A 26,268-nucleotide genomic window follows, 5' to 3' on the forward strand; every position below is an offset into this window, starting at 1 on the left:
TGTTATTTTTTCCAGGAACTAAACTATATTAAAAAATAAGCAGATTGTTTCAATTTAGTTTTAAATAAGTCTATAACTATTACTAAGTCAATTTTTAAAAATACAGTAATTGCTATGTTAGAAAAAGTCAAACTTCATGCTCTCTTGGTCTTAGACCCAGATACTGTTTTCAGCTTATTAAAACTTTGATACATTATATTCAAAAGTTTAAAGGATAATTATTCATACATTTTTAAATTCCTTTTCTTTTTTCTCATTACCATCAACCCTTAAATTTCTTATGTTAGTACTTATAATGGTTAAAATAGATTATAAAACAATTTTAGAGAACATTTGGAGAAATTTATAATAAAAGGTATAAAAATACATTTGACTCAAATTTCCTTTTCTGGAAAAAAAATTCCAAGCCATTAACTCATAGGAAAAAGATTGTTGAACAGGTCCAACCAGTAAAATTAAAAGTTGAAAAAAATCCATATGCTCAAATATCAGGAAATGCTTAAGAAAACAGTGAAATGCAAGACAAGCATAAAAGATAGGCAGTATACAGATTATGACGATCCAAAACAAAAAGGACTTAAAGGTTAAATAGGAGAAAAAAAAGGGCTGGTAAAAAATACTTAAACAGTTTGTGAAAACACTTAGAAAAGACCAGAATAATCACTGTTTTAAATTGGCACTATTTGGTAATACTGCTAGTACAACAATTCTTTTAAAAACATTTTGTAAATACATGATATGGACAGTTTTATAAAATAGCAACTAATAGCAATAGCAAAGATTTATAGAACACATTCTGTGCTATGCTGTGTTTTAAGTGCCTTAACTGTATAATTCACTTAATCTTCTTAATAGTCCTGTGGGGTGTTCTGACATTATGCTCATTGGGGTAGGAAGCTGCAGTTAAGGCAGGGAGGGGTGGGGGGGCCAAGGTTCACTTCCAGACAGGCTGGCTCCAGGGCTCCCTTTCTGGGCCACAAATGCCCTGCTATTTGATAACAGTGAGTGCTCTGTCACAGGTGTTCAAACAGGAATTGCCTGGATAATGGAGGGGACAGGGTACAAACAACTATTCCAGTTACAGGGAACAGCCACTGCAAATCAAGAGTCAAGAGACAGCCGTCGGATGTGGCTGAAGCATAGTCCACAATGGGGACATGGAGAACAAAGGAGGTAACAGAATCTGACCTCCATAAGCCATGCACAGGGCTTTGTATTCAACATCTATCCCGCAGTGCCCCCTCCACGATCCACAGATTCCTTAAATCACAAGTCATTATCCTTCCAACCCCAAACCGTGTGTGCCACTTATTCCCTATTCTGTTTAATATCTCCATAAGCAACGTGGGTAAGCAGAGCTGTCTCCAGAGACCAGAGACAGGAGGTCAGGCAGAGAGTCACCGATGTCAGACTTTGGAAACCAGAAGGCATGCCCTTGAAGTGGTGGGTGCTGAGAGGCTATGTCACGTGGCACTACAGCATCTGCCACACTCGCACCAGAAACCGATGGATTCCGGACGCATTACTGAGTTGCTGATTATCTTACCAAGATAAACTTAGGAAATACCTGAGATGTTTGTAAGCAGCCATCCATCCTTCATCAGCCTTTGATTTCACAAGTTGAGATACGGGAGTAATTTTATCCCTATCTTAGAGGCTTTTTAAAAGTCTGAATCTATGGCATTACTGTTAGAATCAGGGTAGAAATAATGTTTTTAATGTCAATCTTGCCTATTTTTTAAAAAAAAACCTTATTATGGAAAATCTCAAACACACACAAAATCAGAGAGAATAGTACAATTGACCCTAGAACAATCCAGAAGCCAGGATTTAGGGACGCTAATCCCTCAGCAGTCAAAAATTGGTGTGTAGGCTGACAGTGACCAGTGGTGAGAGGCGAGGGAACTTCAGGGGAAAGGGGGGGAAGGGTTTTCAGGAGCAAGTATAAAGGACACATGGACAAAAATGAGGGGATGGAAACAGGAGGGAGGTGGTGAGGGCTGGGGGGGGTAGGCTGGGATGGGAGTAAAAGGCAGAAAACTGTACTTAAACAATTAAAATTTTAAAAAACGGTGTGTAACTTCTGATGCCCCCAAACTTTACTAATAGGCTATTGTTGACCAGAAGCCTTACCAATGACAAGTCAATTAACACATATTTTGTACATTATATGTATTATGTATCACATTTTTGCAATAAAGCTAGAGAAAAATGTTAAGAAAATGATAAGAGGAAATATATTTACAGTATTTACTGGGAAAAAAATCCACTCATCCATGTAGTTCAAACCCATGTTGTTGTGAGTGACTCATGGCTAATTTTGGAAAAAGCCTTTCCATAAATCTCAAATTCAGCTTCGATTGGTGTTGAAAGGACTGCTTTCTACACTCTTCTTTTATATGTCAATGTAAATAAGGCAAAACAAAACTATGGAGACACAAGATTAGTGTTTGCAGGGGTGGTGGTGGGGAGCGATGAATAAGCAAAGCATAGAATTTTTATGAAGATAAATGAAGATAATTTGCACAATGATGGAGCTATGTCATTATATATTGGTATTTGCCCAAACCCACAAAATGTACAGCACCAAGAGTGAACCCGAATGTAAACACACTAGGGACTCTGGGTGTCAATGCAGGTTCGTTCCATCCTTGGTAAAAAAAATATACCATTCTGGCGGAAGACGTTGACAGTGGGGAGGCTATACATGTGTGGGGGTCAAGAATATATGGAAATCTCTCTCTCTCTCTCTCTCTCTCAATTTTGTTGTAAACCCAAAACTGCTCTAAAAAATAGTCTTAAAAATAACAAAAATTTTCATGTAACATGCCATGGTTAAAAGGGAAGAAAAACACCTTTATTACATTTCATCATTAACAGAGAGTGGTCTTAAAACAGTCAGTTGCATTGGCTTATAACTACTGGGAAGAACAACTTAATAGCAACTACATGTAATGCAAAATACAATGATCTCACTGACAGGCATCCCCCTTGGCTAAAGTGCCATGCAAAATGATCTCGTGCATGGCAGTCCTCCATGTGGCATCTCAGTGTTCCATTCTGCAGCAACCTTATCCCGGTCCCGGCCTCTGTCTATGTGACTGTCTGCGGGCAGTTCTCAAAACCAGGCTCTGCACGGAAAGGCCTTACTGATTGTTAACACACGCTCTCACCATTCCTTAGGCTGAGTAGGCCTCGTGCCTTTGGCACACAGCTCTGGAGTGTCCCATGAATGCGTGGGTGAAGTGCTTTGAGTAGATTAAAAAGTCCCTTTTTGAGAAGACATTGGACTCTCAGTGCAGGCATGTATGTAGCACAGCTGTGGAAGCGAACCTCTGTGTGTGGGCAGGAATACTGTCCCCCAAGAGAAGCCAACCCACTAGTGAGTGTCCACTGCAGAAATCACCCACAGGGGATCTCTTTCATCAGTAACCTTTGGCATCTAGGGAGCTGCTTAAGTACGTGGCGTGGCATAGTGGAAAGAACAGATGTTAATGCTAGGTTCTGATTCTGCCACTTTCTGTGGGACTTTAGACAAATTCCATCTTTTTAGGCTTCAGTTCCTTCATCTGCAAGATGGGGGTGGTTTGCATAGTGTTGTTATGCAGATTAAATTAAGACTGATGCAAAGTGCTTGATATATGGATTTTACATAATTACTAATTTTCTTCTTGCTTTTTCATTTTCCTTTTTTTTTCTGAGTCACGAATAATGGCTTTCATTTGTGGAGTGCTTACATGGGGCCATGCACTGCATCGGCCACATGTAACCCTAACCGTACTCCCACGTATTATACCCACTTTATCACTCTGCTGGGACTGCCCATAACAGCATACCACCGACTGTTAAGTTGGGTGACTTAAACCAACAGGAATTTAATTTTCTTATAGTTCTGGAGGCAAGAGGTCCAAGTTCAAGGTGTTCGCAGTTGGGTTCCTCCTGAAGCCTCTCTCTTTGACTTGTACACAGGAGACTTCTCACTGGGCCCTCACGTGCCTGTTCTCTGTGCCTGTGCGTCCCAGGGGTCTCACCCTCTTCTTCTGAGACACCAGCCACACTGGATTAGGGCCCCACTCTTATGACCTCATCCAACCTTAATTATCTCTGTAAAGGCCCCACCCCCAAGGTACCGTCACATTGGGAACAAGGGCCTCAACGTGTGAATTTTGGGGCAACAACTGAGTCCAGAACCCCAAGTTTCCATGTGTTGAAAGGAGCTTGCCTGAAGCTGCACAGTTGTTAAGCAGGAGACCTGCCGTTAAAACCCTATGAAGTCGGAGCCCTGGCCCTTTCTACTGTCCCAGCACCTGCCTGGGACACTCGCATGGCTGTCCCGAGGCAGAGCTCGGTGAGGACCTGGAACACTTAAAAATGCCAGTTCCTTTGGTTCATCACCAAATTCAACTATAAGTCAGTCTTAATTGACCATTTGCCAGATAGTCTTAAAATATCTACATTTTTCCAGTGAGATGATCAATATTTATTTCAAAGGAAAGAAATTTTCCCTGCCTCTCCTATAAGTCTCTGAAACTTATAATAATAATAAAAAAATCCTTTTAGAAACCACATGGACAAACCAAAGCTTGATTATTACATTCTTTAAGAATGATGTTTAGATTTTTTTAACCTATGACTATATACATGTGTTTCTGCTTAAGATTTAATATTTACAAGACCGCTTCCAAATACTGTAACAGAGCCATGCAGTTGCCTAAAGCACATGTCACTTTTCTTTGTGTATCTTTGCACAGGGTTAGAAGACCACACATAGAAAGTATTCTACTTCCAAGATTATCTTCGGTGACTGACTGGGGCTCCCATTGTTAAGAAAAATCCTCCAAGATGCATGTATGCAGTCCTTTGCTGTCCTGGAAGTTAACAAAAATGGAAATGAAAAACCTGATCACAGAGAGGAGCCCAGACAAGGTAGGGTCCCACCACCAGTCTGTGACTTGTAGCACCACATTTCAAGCCCAGCTGTAAAGTGCCCATTTAATAAACGCACATTTGATTTCAGTAAGGCCCAGGTGCCTTTGGGTCCCTCTCCAGGGCCTCTCCAGATTTACTTCTGAGAATTATGGTAGAGAAAATGATCCCAGCTGTTTGCTGCCTTAGCCACGAGTCCCGTAACAAAGTACCACAGACTGGGGGGCTTAACCAACAGGTATTTATTTCTTCACAGTTGTGGAGGCTGGCATTCTAGGATCAGGAAGGTAGCGTAGCCAAGTTCTGGCGACGGCTCTTGTCCTGGTTGGAGGCAGCTACCATCCAGCTCTGTGCTCCCAGGCAGCAAGCTCTCCATGTCCTGTCCTCCATGGGCACTGATCTCGCCAGGGGGGCCCCACTCCCATGGCTTTGCCTAAACCTGTCTTCCAAAGACCCCATCTCTCATTTCTCCATTTCTCAAGCAATGGCCTTCCAATATTATTTATTTTGCATGCTATAAAAATATTTTAAGACTTTACATGTATAAATTGCACACATCTACTTTTCTACTAATATGTCTATGCTAAAACAAAACTAAAATTAAAACTATGAAAGGATAAAAAATGTTTTAAGAACAAATTTTATTAAAATTTGAAAAACTTAAACTTTAAAATTATAATATACATTATTTAATAAGAGAATAAAATTATGCTTTAAAAATTTTTATTATAGCTGCCATACAATATTGTATTAGTTTCAGGCATACAACAGTGATCCCCATAATAAGTCCAGTCACTGTCACTGTATAAAGTCACTACAATATCAGTGTTCCCTATTCTGTACATCACACCTCTGTGGCTTACTGTATAAGGGGAGTGTGTGCCTCTTACTTCCCCTTACCTCTTAAACCTACCCCCTCCCATCTCACAACCACCAGTTTGTTCTCTGTGTCTATGAGTCTGTTTCTGGTTTGTTTGTTTTTTTATGTTCCACGTGTAAGGGAAATCATGCTGTATCTGTCTCTCTCTGTCTGACTTACTTCACTTGGCATAATACCCTTTAGGCCCACCCATGTTGATACAAATGGCAAGATTTCATTGTTTTACTGCTGATTGTACCATCATCTTCATCCAATCACCCACCCACTGACAGACACCTGGGTTGCTTCCATACCTTGGCTATTACAATAGTGCCGCAATCAAAACAGGGGTACATATATCTTTTTGAATCAGTATTATCATCTTCTTTAGATAAATACCCAGAAGTGGAAATGCTGGGTTGTACAGTAGTTCTATTTTTAATTTTTGGAGGAAATGCCATACTGTTTTCCTTACTGGCTGCACCAATTTACAACAGTTCACGAGGGTCCCCCTTGCTCCACATCCTCACCAACACATGTTGTTCGTTGATTTATTGATGACAGCCATTCTGACAGGTGTGAGGTGATACCTCATTGTGGTTTTGATTTGCATTACCCTGATGATTAGTGATAGTGAACACCTTTTCACACGCCTATTGGCCATCTGTGTGTCCTCTTGGAAGAAATATCTGTTCAGGTCCTCTACCCATTTCTTAATTGAGTCTTTGTTTGTTTTTGGCTATTGACTTGTAAAAGTCCCTTATATATTATATATTAACTCCTTATCAGGTATATATTGCAAATATCATCTATCAGTTTTCTCCCATTTAGGTTGCCTTCATTTTGTTGATAGTATGCTTTATTATTTTTAAAACCATGGTTAATATATTGTGAAACAGTGATCTGGAGGTCTGGTTCTAAGCTTACTTCTTATTCTACCTTCTTTTTCTTCATAGCACTTATCACCATCAGCAAGGATTTTGTTTTGTTCACTATGCCGGCCCCAGTATATAGACTAGTGTTTGGCCCACAATGTGTACTTAATACTTATTTTTAAAAATTAATTATTTTTGAATACGGTACCATATAATGGTGTGTTCTTCCACATCCCTCCCCTACTCCATGTTCAATTACCTCACATAGGTAGCTTGAAATCAGCCAACATGTGACTCTTCACACCACAGGAATTGACAAAGCTATAAATCAGGGCTTGATTTGTTATTTGGTTTTTTCCTTATTCTCTAGAACTATGCCAGTGATAGACAAAATGTTAATATTGGATTAAACTTAAAAGTACGTTGTGTCTGTTATTGTTATATAACAAATAACACAAAAATATTGAATAAATAATCTTCCAGTATTAAGAAAAACGATTACCACATTCGGCAAAGTCACTCATCTCACTGGAAAATGAGTGAGGTTCCAACAACATGTCTTCATGGTTTCATTTTCATCTTACTTGTTACTGTAAAGGAAAACATCCGCCAACGTTCTTACCAGGACTGAGAGAGCCGGTGATGGAACAGTGACCAGCACACCGCCGCCCCAGCCCACGTGAGCCTGCTAATCCAGTCCCAGCTGGCTCCCCTCCTACCACTGTCTGCAGCACCCAGGGGCTAGTCACATCGATCTTTGCTGAGTCCCTCAGAACGCCCAGCTTCCTGCCTCGGGTCTTTAACACTTGTCTTTCTGTTCCGTGAGAGAATGTTCTCCAAGTGTTCTACAGTGACTACTTCTTCCCAGTCCCTGTTCTCCTTATCCTGTTGTATTGGCTTCATTGTACTTTCTACTGCCTAAAATATTTAGTAATTTACTTGCTGAATGGCTGCATCCTGTCCCTGTAACTGGAAGTTCACTAGAGCAGTGACCTGTCCGCCTGTTTCCAGCACACCCATTGCTTTCGGTCTGGTGCCCCGCCCATGGCAGGGACTCAGCAACTGCTGGCTGACCAAAGTCTATTTAATTAGAAACTACCATGTCAGATAGTGATCTCAGCCTTATCACTACCACTGTTCCTTCGGTGTGATAGGGGACTCAAGACTTGGAAAATTTTAGCTTAAGGTAAATAGCCATAAATCTAGCAGGTAATGTGTATGTTAAGCTTTTGTTTCACAAACTACAGATAAGGCCCATCCTGGCATCTGGGAAAAGCAGCCGACCTCCTGGGGCACTGGCTAGAGATTACTGCCTGGAAACATCCGTACCAGGAAGAAGCAGGCGACTACCCCTCCCCCTTTGAGATAGCTAACTGCCCAGGATAGGAATGTTGCAGCTGCTAAATCTCAAAGCCCTCACTGCACACTGTTTGTCCTTCCCCACCCCCTTATAAAAAGATCTGGCCAGGAAAAAAAGGGGAAGATGGCTTTGTTAGGGTATGAACCCACCATTTTCTCAGATCGCCGGCCATCTGAATAAAGCGCCCACAAAAGATTCAATCGCTGTCATTGCTTATTGGATTTGGTAGTGACAGGCAGCCTGAACACTGGTGTCTTTTCCGGTTACAGGTATAGCCAATGTGGGGGGATCTTTTCTGGAGACAAGACTGCGGCAGGAGCTCTGAGAAAGTGCAAGTGGGGAAGAAATCTCCACTGACAGAACTTCGGCCACAGCCCTGGGCACTGCTACCCAGGGCACGCCTTCTCTCTCTGCTCCTTCCTGCTCCTGCCTTCTCTTGTGTTCTCAGAGACTCCAACACTTGAGAGAAGAGTCTATATACGATGGTCTCAAAAAGAACAGAGAGGCTAAGATAAAACCTGTGAGGCTGTGAGGCTTAGGCAGCAGGGAGGAAGATGGTGGGGCAGGAGGTGGATGGTGAAATCAGGTTTTACAAAGTAAAATGGTTACACTGGGCATTAGCCAGGCACCGACACAAAGATGACTAAAATATGCGCTGATACTAAGTAGGTCCATGTGGAAACGCTTCTCTTCCAAAAGGAAAGACAAATTAATCTGGTGATCTTTAAAACACTCACAGAACTTGATACCTTTAGCCTCTACTCAGTTTCACACCTGGCATCAAACACCACAGAGACTCTGGCCCCTCACGGTGGCTGTGGTGTTCATCTCGCGTTCAGATCACGGTAGAGATGGGGTGACTCCAGTGTGCTTGTGTCTGCGCAGCACAGTACCAGTTTGCTTCTGGTTGAATCCTAAGGATAAATGTACTACGGCTCAGGATCTCCCTGGACTATGACTCCTTAGACCATCTGATGCATTATGGATGAAATGAGACATTCACATGGACTACCGAGTCCGGTGGAGGAAAAGGACAGCATGGCTTTTCTCTCAAGGGGAGCAAGGGGGCCTCTGCTATAACAGGCCTTTATTTCTATCTCTGGGCACCTTACAAGACAGTCCTCATTTACTAGGCACAGGTTCGCTTTAGGTGGTTACCTTTTATGGAAAACAAAGGAGCCAATGCTGCTAATCAAATCACAGAAGAGGGATATTTGCAAATAAAAAGGCAAAAATGGTTGATCGGGTTACACTCATCCTTAGAAGGTTTAGCGTGGATTTTAGGAAGTTGCTTTGCAGTAAATGTCCTCAGTTCAGGGTGAGGGAGTTTTTTAGCAAAAAGCAAGGCTCATAGCGGCCTAAGTACATTGCAGGCCTGATCCCCCACAGGAGAACCTATCCATGGGCATGGGTCCTGTGCATCTCCAAGTGGGAGCTAGGCTCAAGCCACACAGAACGGTCTCCTACACCATCCACACAGAAGGAATATCCCTGCCCCAGGAGAGTATTTCCGTTATTATATGGCCACGTCCCAAAATCAGATCCATCCGAGGAAGACGGAGCAGGAACGCTGAAGTGACATCAGTCACGGCACCATCTACTCTGCGTTGTCCTGAGTTGAGGGGCTTTATTGCTCATAGCATTCCTGATGGCTCACAGCACGTGTCAAGTCTCTCCGCACTAGGAAGGGCGCTGAGCACGTATCACGTGTCACCTCACTGAATCCCGACAATAACCCTGAGAGGGACGTTCTATCGTTATCCCCACTTTACAGTTGAGGAGAGTGAGACCCAGAGGGATTTAGTCGTTTTGAGTTACGTGGTTGATCCTAAGTCAGGATTCAAATCTGAACAGTTTGGCTCCAGAATCTATGCATTTAGCCACTCCACAAAACCATTCAACCCTGCGAATATCCTTGTTTTACAGATGAGGAAACTGAGGCTCGGATGCCTTAAGAAACACAGCTAGCAAGAGGCAGAGTCAACATTTGATCCCAATCAGCTTGACTTCACAACCTCTTCGCCACCAGCCAGCTGGGAGTTCAACCACACAGGAGAGGTTAGGCAGCGAGCTCAGAGCCAGGGGCAAGAGGGAAGCCATTGATAGTTCACAAACAGACCCACCCTGAGGAGTGCTGATTCATTCTGCCTTTGTTTCTTTATAGTATAACATCTCAGAGTACAGGCTATATGTTTGTGAATTTGCCAATTTCACTTTCTGTAAGTTATTGAACCTATTCAAGTCTCTCCTTGATTCTAAAACAGAGGTAAGAATAGTGTTTTCATGGGGACTGAACCACTTAACACAGAATCTGGCACAGAGTCAGGGATGACTAAATGAATCTTAGAGATTAGCATCTTAGGTAGTTGCCAAAAAAGACTCTGACCAACACTTGCAAATAAACTAATCTTGCATCTCTATATAAATATCCCTTTACAAGATGTCAAAGCAAATCTCACGTTAAAATTTGCATAGGGAATTTCATTTCTGATAGGTTAATATCTCCTTAGGCAAAAACATCATGAGCCCTGGCTGGATGGCTCAGCTGGTTGGAGCACTGGGCCATATACCAGAAGGTTGTGGGGTCGATTTCCCCTCTCAGGGTTCGAACGGGAGGCAACCGATTGATGTCTCTCTCCCTCTCTCTCCACCCTATCTCTCTAAAAAAATAAATAAATCAATAAACATATCCTTGTGTGAGGAGTAAAAAAATCATGAGACATTTTGCAGTTCACTCAAAATGTAAATATCTGTAAGACAAATCTATAAAAAAAATACAAGAAAGCAGAACTAGAAATATTTACCAAAGAACCACACATCATAAAAATTAAAACTATACCTGTAACATCTTAGTCACCAAAATTAATCAAATCAGGGTCTTGTAGTATTGCAGTGTTTTTTTAAAGACCTAACTTCTATATTTTAAAAGAAATAATGGAATTTCATAACTAAAGTTTTATTTCCATCCCTTCCCATTTGATAGCCCCAAAACTGTAATGTCAACAACACCCTTAAAACCTTGAGCAATACGGAAAAGCTGTAATTACCTGATAAATTTGAATGAGATCGCCTCAGGTGCTTTTGATCTCAATTATTTGTCTTAACCATGTACCTTGTTTTTTTTTTCTGTCCATAAAATACTCAGGACATTAATTTCACACCCACGCCTTCAGAATGACGATACCTTTCCTCCTTGCGTCGGGCAGGCTCTCACTCTCGCCCTGGACGGAGACCTTGCAGCTCCTCATCCGGCAGAAGAAGGACCGCCTGGAGCCGGAGCATGCGCGCATCCTTCCCGCAAGGGAGGCGCTGGGGACCTGCACACCAGCTTTCACAGGGGGAGGAGGCAAGAGAGTAGGTAGAAAAGAGTATTTTCAAATACCTTTGAAATGTGTCTCCTAACATTTTTTCTGATCATCTATTACATTTTTTATAAGTGAAAAAAGAGAAATGGTTGTTTAAAGCAGTACCATTGTATAGCAAGCCAGGAAGTGAAACATACCAAAAAGTATGTTTGTCAAGCAACTGTATTTTTGACAACTTATAAACTTGCAACTTACCTTTATTTTCCCCCATGGGTGGAGCATAAAGGTAATTCAAATGAAATTAAATAAAAATTAAATAAAAAGAAAACCCCTCAATTGTAGTAGTAACCAATGGCATAAAGCACCATTATTTTTTATACTATAAATGATCACTTGCTACTAATCATTTTCAGAGAAGATAAATATTTTTAGAAAAAGTAACAAATACTTTTAACTCACAGGCAAAATTATAAAAGATGTTTCACCCATATAAGAGAATAATTATCTCTCAGCATATAGCTGAATAATAAAAATTTCAGCAATTTTTATCCTAAAAGAGACTTTCTTGTGAAGATTTTGTTAGCATATGAAAAATAGCAAATATGAAGCAATTGCATTTTCCTCAAAGCAGCTTCACATAAATATATTTTACATGCATGTGTGAATACAGGAATTCTCTGTATAGTTGTGTTGTTTTTTTAAACTCTGAGGCTGGTGATTGTAAAGTTTACTACATAATTCTCCTGTTGATAAAACCATAATTAGCTAACTTTTCAGAAACACTGTCTAGCTGGGCTTCTAAGTGAAAATTACATTTACATTAAATGGTAAGCATGCTGACATGGACACTTACTTTTGGCATCTATTAGCTTCTCTCGTGGTGAAATAGCAGAAGAAGACAGTTGTTCCTTTACTTTGGCAACATCTTTTGGATGTAAGAAGTCAAATAAGCTTTGTCCAGTCAAATTAGCCTATTTATAAAGCAGACGTTCATTTAAAGTCAGCACTTTTTCTACATTTCCTCATACAGACATAGGATGAGGACTTTCTTTTGTTAATCTCAGAAATACATCCACTACACTGTGTGACATTAACCCAGTGTTAAAAGCAGGGTCATACCTGTAGATAGAGAAATAGTGCACACACACGGAGCCATAACTGGGTACACACGGACCACACAGAAGCACCTAACCGCTCATATTCTATTTACTCTTGTTCCTCTTGTGAAACACTCCCCAATTCACATGCGTTACTTCTAAATCACATTATAATTTACTTTAAACTTTATCTTTGGTGAAAGTAAAGCAATTACAGTATCATATGGAAATCACAGAATAGCTGTGATTATATGCTGTAACAGAGGTTTATCAGACTGCTGTAAAAACATCACCATGCCAGTGAAAAACAGAATCCAACCTGGGGCGCCTCCCACTCCCCATTCTACTTCTCCCAACATGCAGAGCCTTCCGAGTTCTGTGCCTTGGATGCTCTGTGGTCTCATCACCTGGAATTCATTATTCCTTCCCTCCAAACTCAGCTCCCTGGCCAATCCAGCCAAATGCCCTAGATTCCCTCTCTCAACCCAAAATCTCTTCCTCACTTCTCTGCACATCTTAATGCTTAGCAGACACTCTATTTTGCATGAGAGGTCCTCCCTGAGCCACAGTGACCGCCCTCCACCTGACCTCCTTTATTACCCAAGTAGACATTCCCACAGAAGATAGAACAAATGGACCGGAAGGTACAAGTAGACTGGATTGCTTGGCAGTTAGATACCTCATTTAAAAAAGCTAGCAAACTGATGTATGCATCAGTCTATCATGTGATTGGGTAATGTAAGTCTACACCCAGAACTCGGCTTCACAGTAAATCAGCTTTCTGAGTCTGAAAAGCTGGACTAGACCCTGCTCTATGGGGATCCCTGAGTCCTTCTCAGTGGTGAGTGAGTCTCTGGGCCGGTCTGTGAAATGCAAAGTCAGTGCTCAGTGGGACTGGACTCCATGTCCCTATTCGGAACTTTAGTACAACCTTGAATTGTCGATTAACTTAGTGTGTGTGACATTCTCTATTTCCAACTAGAAGACAGAATAATCAGGGATTGCCGCTTTTGTGCCCCCAGCTATCACCAGCTGCATGATGCACTTGGTTCTCATTCCTTCTGAATGTGGGCTCATAACATCTTCCTTTGTTATTTAGCTCATTATCTATGAATGCCATGCATGCCTTATATCTCCTAATTTCCAAATTTGAGCGGGAGGACAGGCTGAAATTAATGAGAGTTATTTAAGATGAACTCTTCCACTATGTGATTTCTAAAAAAAGACCACAGGTGCCAGTTTACTGACTCTGTTGGATTATTTTCAGTGCTATAGCTTTGGGTAACTGGTTTAAATTAAACAATTTTCAGTGGTGAGGATGTAAAGCAATTACATAGCTATTTAAATAAAATATGCATTTTGGAGTTGGTTGCCAGAGTTCAGATCAACAGCTGTTATGCAATGCATATAACTTAGTAATAAATAATACTGCTCTCTCTCAAAGAAAACAGAGAGGGGCGGCTAGTAATTTTCAGATACTCTCACGTAGGACAGTGTGTTTAGTCTTTACAGCCTGAGAGACAGCTATAGTCATCATGGCCACTTTTTACCTAAGGGGAAGCTGAGGTTCAGGGAAGTGAAATAAGCTGATGAAGGTCAGGAGTTAACACCCTTGTCAGTAAAGCCAACACGGCACACTCGTGGCGCCATCCTCCTGTCTCTCCTGGACTTCTGACTCAGCAAACCTGCTGCCATAGCCCAAGGGAAGAAAAGGTTCAGAGAGAGAGCTCCAAAATCCGTTCAAAACACTAGACACAGTGCGGAAAAATATCCTATTTTAGATACCTGATCATAATTAAGTATTTTGGAGACTGACTTAGAAACGAAGAGAATTTTTCCCCTTTCACATCCAACCACAAACAGGAAGCCATCTGCAGCCTAGATATAAAGATATAAAAGTAAATTTTAAAAATATTATCTGCCTTTCTCACATACACATACACATTCAGTTTTGGGGGAATTTACTGTAGCAATAAAACTAGCAAAGTCGTCACATTATCCAGTAAAATTAATTTTAAGAAATTTTCTTAAAGATGTATATCAATAGATTTATAAAGGACATCAAATTGGACTCCTGTCTAAATTAATGTATTTTCACATGGGTAGTCCAGCCAGCGAATACTGAGTTGAAGTATTTCACAATATAAACACCCTACACCATTGCACACAGACTCGGCAAAAATGCGAAACCACATCGACAACAATTGCCTGCGGGGCCCTGAGAGGGAGAGATGTGCAGGCTGGGGGTGAGGAGGAAATGAAAATATGTGACTGCACACCTTTTGAATAATGATAAGCTACCGATCGAAACTAACTTAAAGAATTCTAACATGACGCACCAGCGATGCCCCTGAGATACACCCAGTGAGTCCCCTACGAGGCAGCCTGTGCGAGAACGGACGTGGGGACGCGGAGACGCGGAGGATGCATCTGGCACTCCCACATGACGTTTCTGGCGACACTCTATGCTTAATTCAACTGCCAGCCTTGCCCCATGTCTTAGAACATGCCTGGCTTCCCTCTCGACTTTCTTTAGCCCAAGCTAATACGGCATGGGTACTTGTATAAATTAAATTTCATATTAAAGGGAATTCAGTGTGCTATAGAGTCCTGTATGATTATAACAGAAAGCAAACTGAAGAAAATTTGCCTCCCATTCAAATAGAAGTAAAAGGGCAAATATGATTTCGGCAAATAGATTTCTTTACTTACCTTAAGGATTAAGTGTCTGAGCTCATTATCCTGAATAAATGAAGGTCGATAAATATCTCCTGTATAAGAATTTGTAATCCCTAAAAATAAACAAGTCAAAAGTTACTGAAAATATAGTAGGGTAGGAAATGTAGTAAGTGCTCGACAAACACTAGCAATGCTGCTGGTGAGGACGGCAATGGTATTAATTGTTCTCTTTCTTTGTAATAACTAGATTAAAAATTCCTGCTTTTAGATTGTAAATGCTTGGAACTACTTATTCCTTTATATACTCAAATGTGCAGATGGTAAGAACTGTATATATTCATTAAAAATCAATTAATACAATATATCATCTATAATAGTACATAACAGTATTCAAAAATCTGGTTATTTTTATATCTTAGTGTATTAAAACTGATCATATGAATTACCCTGAATGGATTTTGCATGTGACCCTTTAAAGATCACATGGACACTTCTGATAATATACAGAAATATATAGAACATAATTCATGTTACATCCTCAGCAAGAGCTTATTGTATTTTTTAAAAAACAAAAGTCACTATAGCAAGTGAAGAACTGAAAAGGAATTACCAGGTCAAAACAAGGATGCCTTGAGGGCATCCACCAACCTTGACACAGGAAAGCCCTTCATGGCCACAAGGGGGCGCAGGAGACAGTCCACCAAGCCTGGGAGCCCTGTCCTCAGATAACCCCTGGGCAAGCGTGATTCAGAGGTCAATTTTCCCTCCTTCGTGCTTCCCAACCTCCCTAACTCCAGTCCCCTCCTGAGGAACGCAAGGAAAGTTGCTTTTGCAGGAAAAATTTTAACCACAAATTGATTCTTGGATGGATTTATAGCCCAAATTCACCAATTACCTAAGCATTGGTGGAAAACACCAAGCCAGAAAATCAAAAACACCTCATGATGGGATTTGGTCAAGTTTTCTCAGACCGGTAGCACCCCTAAGAGTCTGGCATACGCAAAAGAAAAATCTTCCCCGTCAGAATCTATTTTCTAGGTAGGCTTCAAAGAATCCCCTAAATGATTTCTTGTTGTTGTCACCACTACACAGCAGCCCGGTAGCAGGGAGTTGAACGGGCTGAAAGACTCGCTCGGAGTGCCGCGCCAGGGTACAGCAATAAATCAGCCAGAGAGAGGCACCAGCATTTCCAGGTCTGGCCTGAAGCAAGGTTGGCAGGAGTACGCCAGGGAAGCCCCAGTAGTGTAAACCAGTCAGAACGGGCGGGCAAGCCCTGACGAGGTGAGCGAGCGAGGACGTGCGGAGAAGGAAAAGGGGCTGTAGGAGCACAGCTGGAGCCGGGGTGAGAAGAGTTAATACAATGCGTGCTGTGATTTGCTGGGCACCTGCCAAAACAAAGATGAGCGGGTACCAAACTTGACTCTCAGATTTCTGATGGCAAAAAAAACACACACATACACACACAAGGAAACATAATCACTTTCGTGACAATATTCAATATTCATCAGGTTAAAAAAAGTCAATATGATAATCATGATAATGATAATGATCAAAATGACAATAATTCCTTCTCCTCCTCTTACCATCACCTCCATTACTAATAAACAGTGTACTCATATTTTACATGCATTACTCTTTACTCTTAGCAATAACCCTATAAGGCAATTGCACTATCCCTACTTTACAGATATGGAAGTTGAGGATTAGAATAGTAAATACTGATAAGTCACATAGCTATTAAGTCAGGGAGCCAGAGTCTGAACCCAGGAGGTTTGGCCCAGGACTCACAGGCTGGCACTACTGTCCCCAGTACTGAGACCACACACAGAATGTCCACAGATTCTCAGAAGCACACACTGCACAGCTGGGCTAGTCCAGGGGTGGTCTGCAGACCACTGACATCAGTCAACCATGATGGCATAAGTACAGAAATGAAGAATAAGTATTTAGACACTTTCACAGAAATGCAACTCTGCAACATCTCAGCCTATGGACATTTTTTCCAGTAACCAACTATTATATTTTACAAAGGGTGGGGGTGGGAAACATTTGCTCTTCACCCAGATAGTTTGAGAAGCACTGCTGTGAAGTGTAGTAAAAAAGTCATCTCCCCATCCTTCTCTCTTTAAAGTAATTATGTATAGACCAAAATCACATGATCTGCCTGCAGCCTTCTGATGATCCGGTGTCACTGATGGGGAGCAAGTAGGGGGTACACTCTGACAGGCGCCCTGCAATGCAGACAGCGCTCCAGGTCATCTCACTTGTGGTGGCACTCATCACGCCAGGGTCTGGTCAGGACCGGTGATGAGTAACTGACAGCCTCGCTTTGACTCAGAAGGGCCAGTGGTGAAATCTACGCTCTGTTCCAAGAAATCCTCTCTGGATATAAACAGGATGTTGACTCATACCTCCACTGTAACATTTGTCCCACTAGGTTTTGCTGATATCTTCATGGGTCCATCTCCCTCAAGTGGCCGTGAACCCCTAGAGCACAGAAATCTTGCCCATTCAATTTTATATGGCCGGCACAGAACAGGGGCCTCGTGCACATTTGTTGAATTAGTTGATTGGTTCATGGCTTCTCCCTTAGGCCCTCCTCCCTCGGGACACTACAAATGTGAAAAGTATTGGGTAATTTTAGGTTTGCAATCAAATGACCTCAGCTGAGCCTGCTAATGTTCATTGCTAAAAGATTTTAAGTGAAATACTGCATGCAACTTATGCAAGACCTAGCAGTAGGTAAAAGAGAATCTTATTTTTTTATCTCATTTCACAATAGACATATGAAAATAAGACCGCCAATCACGCTCCCAACAGGAAGCCTGCCAGGCAGTATCCCAACACTGGAGCTGCTCCCCGTGGTGCTGAGGGACCAAGGGCTGCCCTTTCTATCCCCACCGCCTCCTCCCCACATCTGCACAGAGTCAGCGGGTTGGAGTGCACGCACCATTTCTCTACCATATGTGGAGATCTAAGAAAGATGATTTAAAGTGTCTATTTTTACAACTTGCACAAGATGCTGTTAAACAGGCCTTTAATAGCTGTCTGTAGCTTTACTTCCTAATTTGTAGATGCTTCCCCTGTCCCCTACCTCTTTCAAACTGAACAGATTTGCCAGGATTTTTTGTTCATTATGAAATGAGATGTTCTCTGTCTGGGCTCCAATTTGCACTGGACGTCCAGGTTAACCCTGCTCTCCCCTAACCCACTTGCACTCGACGTGGCCAAGTCCCTGCATTCTGACCATAGAACTTCCTTTTCCCTCAAGTAGATTTCCCTTTTCCTGGCATGCAGTGTGGGGCAGAGATCTAAATAAGACCCTTGGTCATCCTTTGCTTATTCCTTTTTAATTGTTTTTTTTTTTAACTCAAAAAAGCCAAATTTCACTATAATCTTTTAGATCTTTACAAATCTGAACTTTCAGAGTCTCCTCTGTGGCCTGCAGCTCACTCCTCCGCCAGTTCTTTTCCATATCAATTTATGTTAGCATTCCCACATCTAAAACTCAACTCTATCTCCATCATTTTACCGCCCCCCCGCCAAGTTGGACTGGGGTTACTCCCAAACCAGATGTGACTTCGACTACACACACACAGACTTCAATTTAAATTTCAAGCTCAAGCTGGGGGACTGTTCAGGTCAGAAATGACCACGCATACCCAAGGAGCAATAGCTAAGGACCCCCTTCATCCAATGTCTAATAAATGTGAGAATCCCTTGGAATAGTAAGGTGTGCTGCATTTGAAGGTCCTACTACTTATAAATCTGAATGAAGTTTTAAGGGAAATTGGCTGAATTTAAGGAGATTTTCTTTTCTAAGAATGGAAATCTGCCAATAACTGAAAACTATAATTAATATTACATTTCAGAACTTCTAAAACACTGAGAAGTACATGCCTGCCATATACATATATGTAATTATATTATAAACATGATGTACATTATATGTATATGGCAGGCATAATTACCTTCACATTATACATGGGAAAACAAGAAATGTGAAGGCTTTTCAAATTCATAACAGTACGCTTAAGATAAACCTTTTGGTAGAACCAAGTTTTCTTTTTATTTTTAATGATATATTTTATTGCTTATGCTATTACAGTTGTCCCATTTCCCCCCCTTTTATTTACTTCTGCCCTGTATAGCCCCTCCCACCCATATCTCCCCTCCACCCTCCGTCCCCACTTTAGTTCATGTCCATGGGTCATACATATAAGTTCTTTGGCTTCTACATTTCCTATACTATCCTTAACCTCCCCCTGTCTATTTTCTACCTACCAATTATGCTTCTTATTCTCTGTACCTTTTCCCCCTCTCTCCCCTTCCCACTCCCCTGTTGCTAACCCTCCATGTGATCTCCATTTCTGTGGTTCTGCTCCTGTTCTAGTTGTCTGCTTAGTTTGTTTTTGTTTTAGGTGTGGTTGTTAATAGCTGTGAGTTTGTTGTCATTTTACTGTTCATATATTTTTTTCTTAGATAAATCCCTTTAACATTTCATATAATAAGGGCTTGGTGATGATGAACTCCTTTAACTTGACCTTATCTGAGAAGCACTTTATCTGCCCTTTTGTTCTAAATGAAAGCTTTGCTGGATAGAACAATCTGGGATGTAGGTTCTTGCCTTTCATGACTTGGAATACTTCTTTCCCGCCCCTTCTTGCCTGTAAAGTCTCTTTTGAGAAATCAGCTGACAGTCTATGGGAACTCCTTTGTAGGTAACTGCCTCCTTCTCTCTTGCTGCTTTCAAGATTCTCTCCTTACCTTTAATCTTGGCTAATATAATTATGATGTGCCTTGGTGTATTCCTCCTTGGGTCCAACTTCTTTGAGACTCTCTGAGCTTCCTGGACTTCCTGGAAGTCCCTTTCCTTTACCAGATTGGGAAAGTTCTCCTTCATTATTTGTTCAAATAAGTTTTTGATTTCTTGCTCTTCTTCTTCTCCTTACGGTATCCCTATGATTCAGGTGTTGGAACGTTTAAAGATGCCCTGGAGGTTCCTAAGCCTCTCCTCAATTTTTTAAATTCTTCTTTCTTCATTCTTTTCTGGTTGCATGTTCCTTTCTTCCTTCTGGTCCACACATTGATCTGAGTTCCAGTTTCCTTCCCATCACTATTGGATCCCTGTGCATTTTCCTTCATTTCGCTTAACGTAGCCTTCATCTTTTCATCTAATTTGTGACCACATTGAACCAATTCTGTGAGCATCCTGATCACCAGTGCTTTGAACTGTGCATCTGATAAGTTGGCTATCTCTTCATCACTTAGTTGTACTTGTTCTGGAGCTTTGATCTGTTCTTCCATTTGGGCCATTTTTTTTTGTCTTGGCACACCTGAGCCACGAAAGGTTAAGTGCATAAGGCAGGTTCTGCTGAAAGGACTGATGCGCCCGAACTGACTTGGAACGTGCAGGTAAAAATGCTGGAGTAACTTGTCCCAGTGTAAAAAGTCTACCCGCATTCACACAACTGTGGTTCCTTAGAAGAAAGTACATTCTCAGTGGAAGGGATGGACCACAGCTCTTTTTTTTCCAAGTTTTCCCCAGAGCCAAGTTTTCTTACATCCACACTAGTATTTTCTCCACATACAGAACATGGACAAGAATCAAATAAATGCCTTGGAAGCTAAAAGACAACTTTGTACAGCGTCTTCAATAGCCAATAACAAACCAACCTCAATTACAGGGAAGACCTCCCAAAGCCAAGCATGGAGGCCATTTTCAAACTCACGTTTTTCTTTTTTAGAAGTGATGATTTTTTATTGTATTTTTTCCCATTACCGTTTAGTTAAACTCACCTTTTAAAGCCCTTAAGTGTTGAACGGCCATCCTTAAAACTGTGAGTTTGTCCAGTTTTTGTGCCAGGCGCTTGCACTGTGGAACCATTGCAGACAGCTCCTCAATCAGGTTATTCATTCTATCTCTCCTCCGCTTCTCAGTCTGGCTGTGAGCTTCTCTACGAAGGAAAAAGAACCACCTTCACGTTTCCCGTTCAGCAGATCCACATGGCCCCAGAGGCTCCAGCCAGAGCACGTAGGGAAGCCAGCAAGCACGCCTGCTTGTCCCACCTTGGCCTGCAGTTGCTACTCAGGGAGAGGAGGGAGTTGTTGCAAACAGGAAGAGCACTCACAAGGTTCACAGTGTTTTCACCCCACTCATGTCCTTGTCCTTGCTCCTTCCTTGCCCTACCCTATTTCCTGAAACCTTCAAGAACTAAGACATCTGTCAGAGAGCCACAGAAGGTGGTATTTTTACATCCCTCCCGTCTTAGAGAAAGAGATGGGTGGCCTTCTATTCAAAACTCACTCCTCTGTGGCATTTGCTTAAGCAATTATCCGCATCTTAACCTCCTCCTCTCTCATAGCTCCTTCTCCTGGGCCTATACATGTGCTCAAGTCTCTTTCCTCTGAAAAAAAAAAAATCCTTCCCCTTGTTGTAGGGTTTTTTCCTTGCTACTGTCTTCCTGTCAGTCAGCTTCCTAAAGGTACAGTCTCCACTCCATCTTTCATTTCCCAGGCACTTCTCCATCTATGAAAAGTGAACCTTTCACAATCCCCTCTCCACTAAAACTATTCTAGGAAGGCTGATCCTTATCTTATACAATTCCTCAAATTTGACGCTATTTACATTCCTCATTCTTCACCTGGCTTCAGTGACCTCTCCTGCTTTTTCATCCTCCCTCCTCAGCTCAGTCCCCTCAGTCCCTTTACTTGGCTCTTCTGTCCTTAATCACTGGTGTCTCTCATGATTTCCTTTTTGGCACAGTTCTTTCCTCACCCTATGTCTTCACCCTAAGAGAGCTCATTTCCTCAGAAGGCCTCACAACTACTCATAAACTGCTTACTGTGAAATCCCTATACTGAACTCAGCTCCTGACTTTTGAAACTAGAATACGTACCTTACTAATTCCCAAATATGCTTAAACCCTAAGAAATCCCAGACTGAATGCATTCTCTGCATTTTGCCCTATTTTAATTCTCCTTCTTCCACTAGCCCTGATTCACTCTTCTTTCCATACGATTTATCTCAGTTGGTACACTAGACTCATTCTAGACTTTTCCTCTTCATCCTGAAACTGCCACCAATTCTGGTTTTTAAAATTTTTCTTAAATATACTTTCTGCCCACTGTCTCCGTCACTTACAATAGGTCATTGCATTAACCCCAAAGCCTTTTAAATTCATGTTCCTTCTTCTAGTGTCCTCCCCTCCTAGTCTTTCCTAACTACCACTTCCAGAATTATTTCTCTAAACAAATCAAATCATCTAATCTCATTGCATAAAACTGTCAAAATGCATTTCCATTGCCCAAGAGGAATGGCCAAACTCCCTAATGACACCCCAAATTTATCCATCTGCTGGCTCATCCCCTCATCTCCAGGTCCACCTCTCCATGTCTCCTCCCTACAGCTCCAAAAGTCATGCAGCAGTGCCAAATGGCTTGCTGGTCCTCAAACATGCCAGGTCACTGCATACCTATTCTATGTCTTGCTCTTTTCCAGGCCTAGGACAAGGGAAAATCCTGCTCCTTCTTCAAACTCCAGCTCGGATATTCTTCTGGGAAGCTTCCTTTGACTGCTGCATGATTAATCACTTCCCTCGCCCAGCCACCTCAGCACCTTTTAGGCCACTGCTGTATATTTCCTTAAAGCTAAGCCACCATCAGTTGTAAGATGCACTATTATTTCATGCATTACAAGGAGTGAAAAATGCTGCCAATTACCAGGAAAATGCCACGGATGGCGGAGACATTTTCATGGGTGATAAAATGTAGGAGGAAATGCATACCTTAGATTTCAAGAATTAGCTGTGTTACTCTTCATACTCAACTGTAAACACTTGTCTCTTACAACACATAGGCCATGACAGCTCCCTAACTTCTATATAAGAAGAATTCAGGGCTGACAATCTGATGGGGAAGAAGGTAAGGAAGAGAACTACCTTGATCTCTTTTTATAGTAGCTTTTTCGTTTTCTTTCACGGAATATATTTTTCTACACAGAAGCGGGGAGAGGCACTGATGGGGGCAGGTGGAGCTAAACACCCACCATCCCAGCCACTCACTCTTGGGCAACATGACTCCTGGAACAAAATACATAGTACTTTGGGGTAAACTGGATGGAATTCACATTACATGTGTGTTTCCATACAATGTAGTTATCTACTCATAGTTTGGCCTATTCATGACAATTTTTTTTTAGATTATAACATTCTTCTAATCAGAGAGTCTTAAGTATCCCCTGGCTAGAATGATCACCTCTACCAGTATCACCCATTTGAACAGACAGACACCTGATCCCAGGAACTCGGGCAGAAGGATGGGCATGCTCTCAGAGCCTGGGTGTGGAGGGAGTTGAGAACAAGGTGAGAGTGAGGCCGCTGAGCAGACCAATCAATGACAGAGGCTGGAAGCCGGGAGACTCAGAGGAAGGTGGCATAAGCAGTTTTTAAATAAGGAACTTTACTTGGAGGTGCAACTGAAAAAAGATTTCCAGAGGATGTTATTAAAGAAAGGCATACTTATCCAGAAGCTAGTTTTCTGCCTAGTTATCAGGGTTCTGCCTCCTAATTCTGTGCAATGTTACTGCCACTTTGAATCACATCAGTGTCTGGTAGAGTTACATCAATAAAATAGAGCTGGCCATGTTACCATGGAATTAAATATAATGAATGATTTTAAAAGTAACCTTTTTCTTTTTTCCCCCAGAGTTAATGATTTAATGGAGTTAAAGGAACAATTCACTTACTGGGAAGGATCTGAATCACTTCCTTTTCGTTTTCTTGGGAACTCTGTCACCTGTGGGCTGAAGGAGCCAGTAGCTGTGGGTTTTGTCCATGGGCTCATGTGATTGGTAACCATGGGAACAATGAACGGGTTGTCCTCTGGCAACACTTTACCTATGAGAGAACAAAGATAAAGCACAATAAGATAGCTAATGTTAAACGTTAACTGTTACTTTATACAATCCATATCACACATCTTAAATGGCTTTCTTATCTTAAAAATATCAACTAAATAACAACATAGAAAGAATAATTATGTACATTCAAGTATTAGAAATGTATTTGTTAGTATTTTTAAGTTTATTTTGCCAACCTAAATGTTAAAAAAAATGAACATTACAGAAAATATGGGAAGCACAAAAAAGGTAGAAAGGAAGGGGGAATACTAAATTTCACAAACCAATGTTACTATTTAGAGATATTTCCTTTTAGAATCTTCCTATAGTTGTCAACATTGTGTATATTCTGCCTTATTTATGCATCACTGTGATAACTCTACAGTGTTATTACAAATTCTTTATAAATTATTCTAATGGCTGCAAAATATGCCATCACATGGATGTATCATAGCTTCTCATCACTCATCTGTTGTTAGAATGTGAAGCTTTTTATCTACTGGTTATTTCTTTTGAATAGCATCCCAGAACTGACTAAGGTCAAGGGACAAGAATATTTCAAACCTTGAATTAATAAAAATGACAGTAAAATCCTTTTTGTCTAAAGTGTGGTTTATTACATGTTTCATGGAATATAAAAATCAGAATCACTAAATTAAAAACCTCTATCCAAATGTGAGCCTCCTTCTCCTATAAAAATGCATGTAACAAGTTTAAACTCATTTGTACCTTGTAACATAGATTGAAAACATATAAGCAACATTTACAAGGCTAGTGCAATAAATCTACAATAGGGGGAGAGGTTTAACATATCTCTATCAGTAACCGATGGACTGAGTATTCAGAGATAATGACACAGAAGATCTAATCCACACAATGAACAAGCCTGATCTAATAGAGACCACTACGCCTAGCAACTTCAAAACACAGGGTTGTTTCAGAGCACCCACGAGGCATTTATAAAGATTGACAACAGTCTACAGCCAAGCTGCCTGGTATGTGCCTGATCTCGTCTGCTCTCCGAAGATAAAAATTGACAACATACTGAGCCACAAACCGAGTAAATCTCAACAATTTCAAAAGATTGATACCAGACGTAAAACATTTTCTGACTACAGTGTAATTATTAGATACCAGTTATAAAATGATAACCAGAAACAAAAACCTGTACCTTAGGAAATCAAGAAATACACAAATAACTCATGGAACAAGAAAGAATTCAATGTAAAATTATAAAATATTTGGAATAAATAATAAAAATATCATACATGAAAATGTGTAGAGTCAGTGAAAGTTAGAGAAAAATTACTTAGAGGAAAATTTTAACCCTAAATGTTTTTTTAAAGAAGGTTGAAATATAATGAGCTAATAATTTAAGAAATTAGAAGTAGATGAGTAAAATAAACCCAAAGAATTAGAAGGAAATCATTAAAATAATACTAAAAATAAAAGGAATACAAACAACTATAGATCAAAAACACTTAACATGTTCTTCCAAAGATAGGAAAATCTAATAACCCTATGGCAAGATTTTTCAAGGTAAAAAGCGGGCATAAATCAATAAAGACAGGACTAATTATGGAGTCGTAATTTTAGACACTCGAGAGATTCAAAAGATAATAAAATCTCATAAGCAACATCATTCTAAAAAGACTGGAAAGTAATGAAAAAATTCCCAGAAAATATTAAACAACAAAGCAGAAACAAAAAGAAATTAAACCCCAAATATTCCTATATTCTTTCTTACACAAACTATTTCAATGTGTAGAAAAAGTAGGGAATACCTTGGTCCCAACTCATTTTATAAGGCTTATACAATTTTGATATTACAACCTGACAATGGAAATAAAGAAAAACTATAGCCCTACCTCATTCATAAGCAAAGACACAAAAAACTTAACAAAATACCACCAAACAAAATTCATGAATGTATAAAAAGAATAAACCCATCATGACCAAGGTAATTTTATTCTAGAAGTGCAAGTGTGGTTTAATATTAGTAAACCAATGAATATAATTTATCACAATAACAAATTGATGGAAAAATATGATTATATCAACACAAAAATATTAATGAAGAAATACTGAAAACACTCTCTTTGAAATCAGAAACAAGAACATCTTTCGACACTTTTTTAGAAGACCTACCAGTGGAGTTAGGGATCGGGGAAGAATACGTGGTATAAGAACTAGAAAGAAAGAAAATATTTTATTTTTCTATGATTGTGAAATGATGATCGAGTATATAGGAAACCCAAATTACCAATA

The 26,268-nt window shown here is 40.6% G+C and overlaps 1 protein-coding gene across 2 annotated transcripts in view; it reads right to left on the reverse strand.

The window, feature by feature from the left end:
* The window catches only part of ARNTL2 (aryl hydrocarbon receptor nuclear translocator like 2), a 55,969-nt gene that overhangs the window by 11,834 nt on the left and 17,867 nt on the right, over positions 1 to 26,268 (reverse strand). For both annotated transcript variants that reach the window (XM_045830010.1, XM_045830009.1), the window contains exons 2-7: positions 23,848 to 23,998; positions 20,901 to 21,058; positions 15,135 to 15,214; positions 14,208 to 14,300; positions 12,179 to 12,296; positions 11,205 to 11,348 (exon numbers count right to left, since the gene is read on the reverse strand). In XM_045830010.1, coding sequence (XP_045685966.1) covers positions 11,205 to 11,348; positions 12,179 to 12,296; positions 14,208 to 14,300; positions 15,135 to 15,214; positions 20,901 to 21,058; positions 23,848 to 23,998 — 744 coding nt within the window. The remainder of the gene's footprint in view (positions 1 to 11,204; positions 11,349 to 12,178; positions 12,297 to 14,207; positions 14,301 to 15,134; positions 15,215 to 20,900; positions 21,059 to 23,847; positions 23,999 to 26,268) is intronic.

The sequence above is a fragment of the Phyllostomus hastatus genome, unplaced genomic scaffold (assembly GCF_019186645.2).
Source record: "Phyllostomus hastatus isolate PE091 unplaced genomic scaffold, TTU_PhHast_1.1 phas_scaffold_93, whole genome shotgun sequence".
NCBI lineage: Eukaryota > Metazoa > Chordata > Mammalia > Chiroptera > Phyllostomidae > Phyllostomus > Phyllostomus hastatus.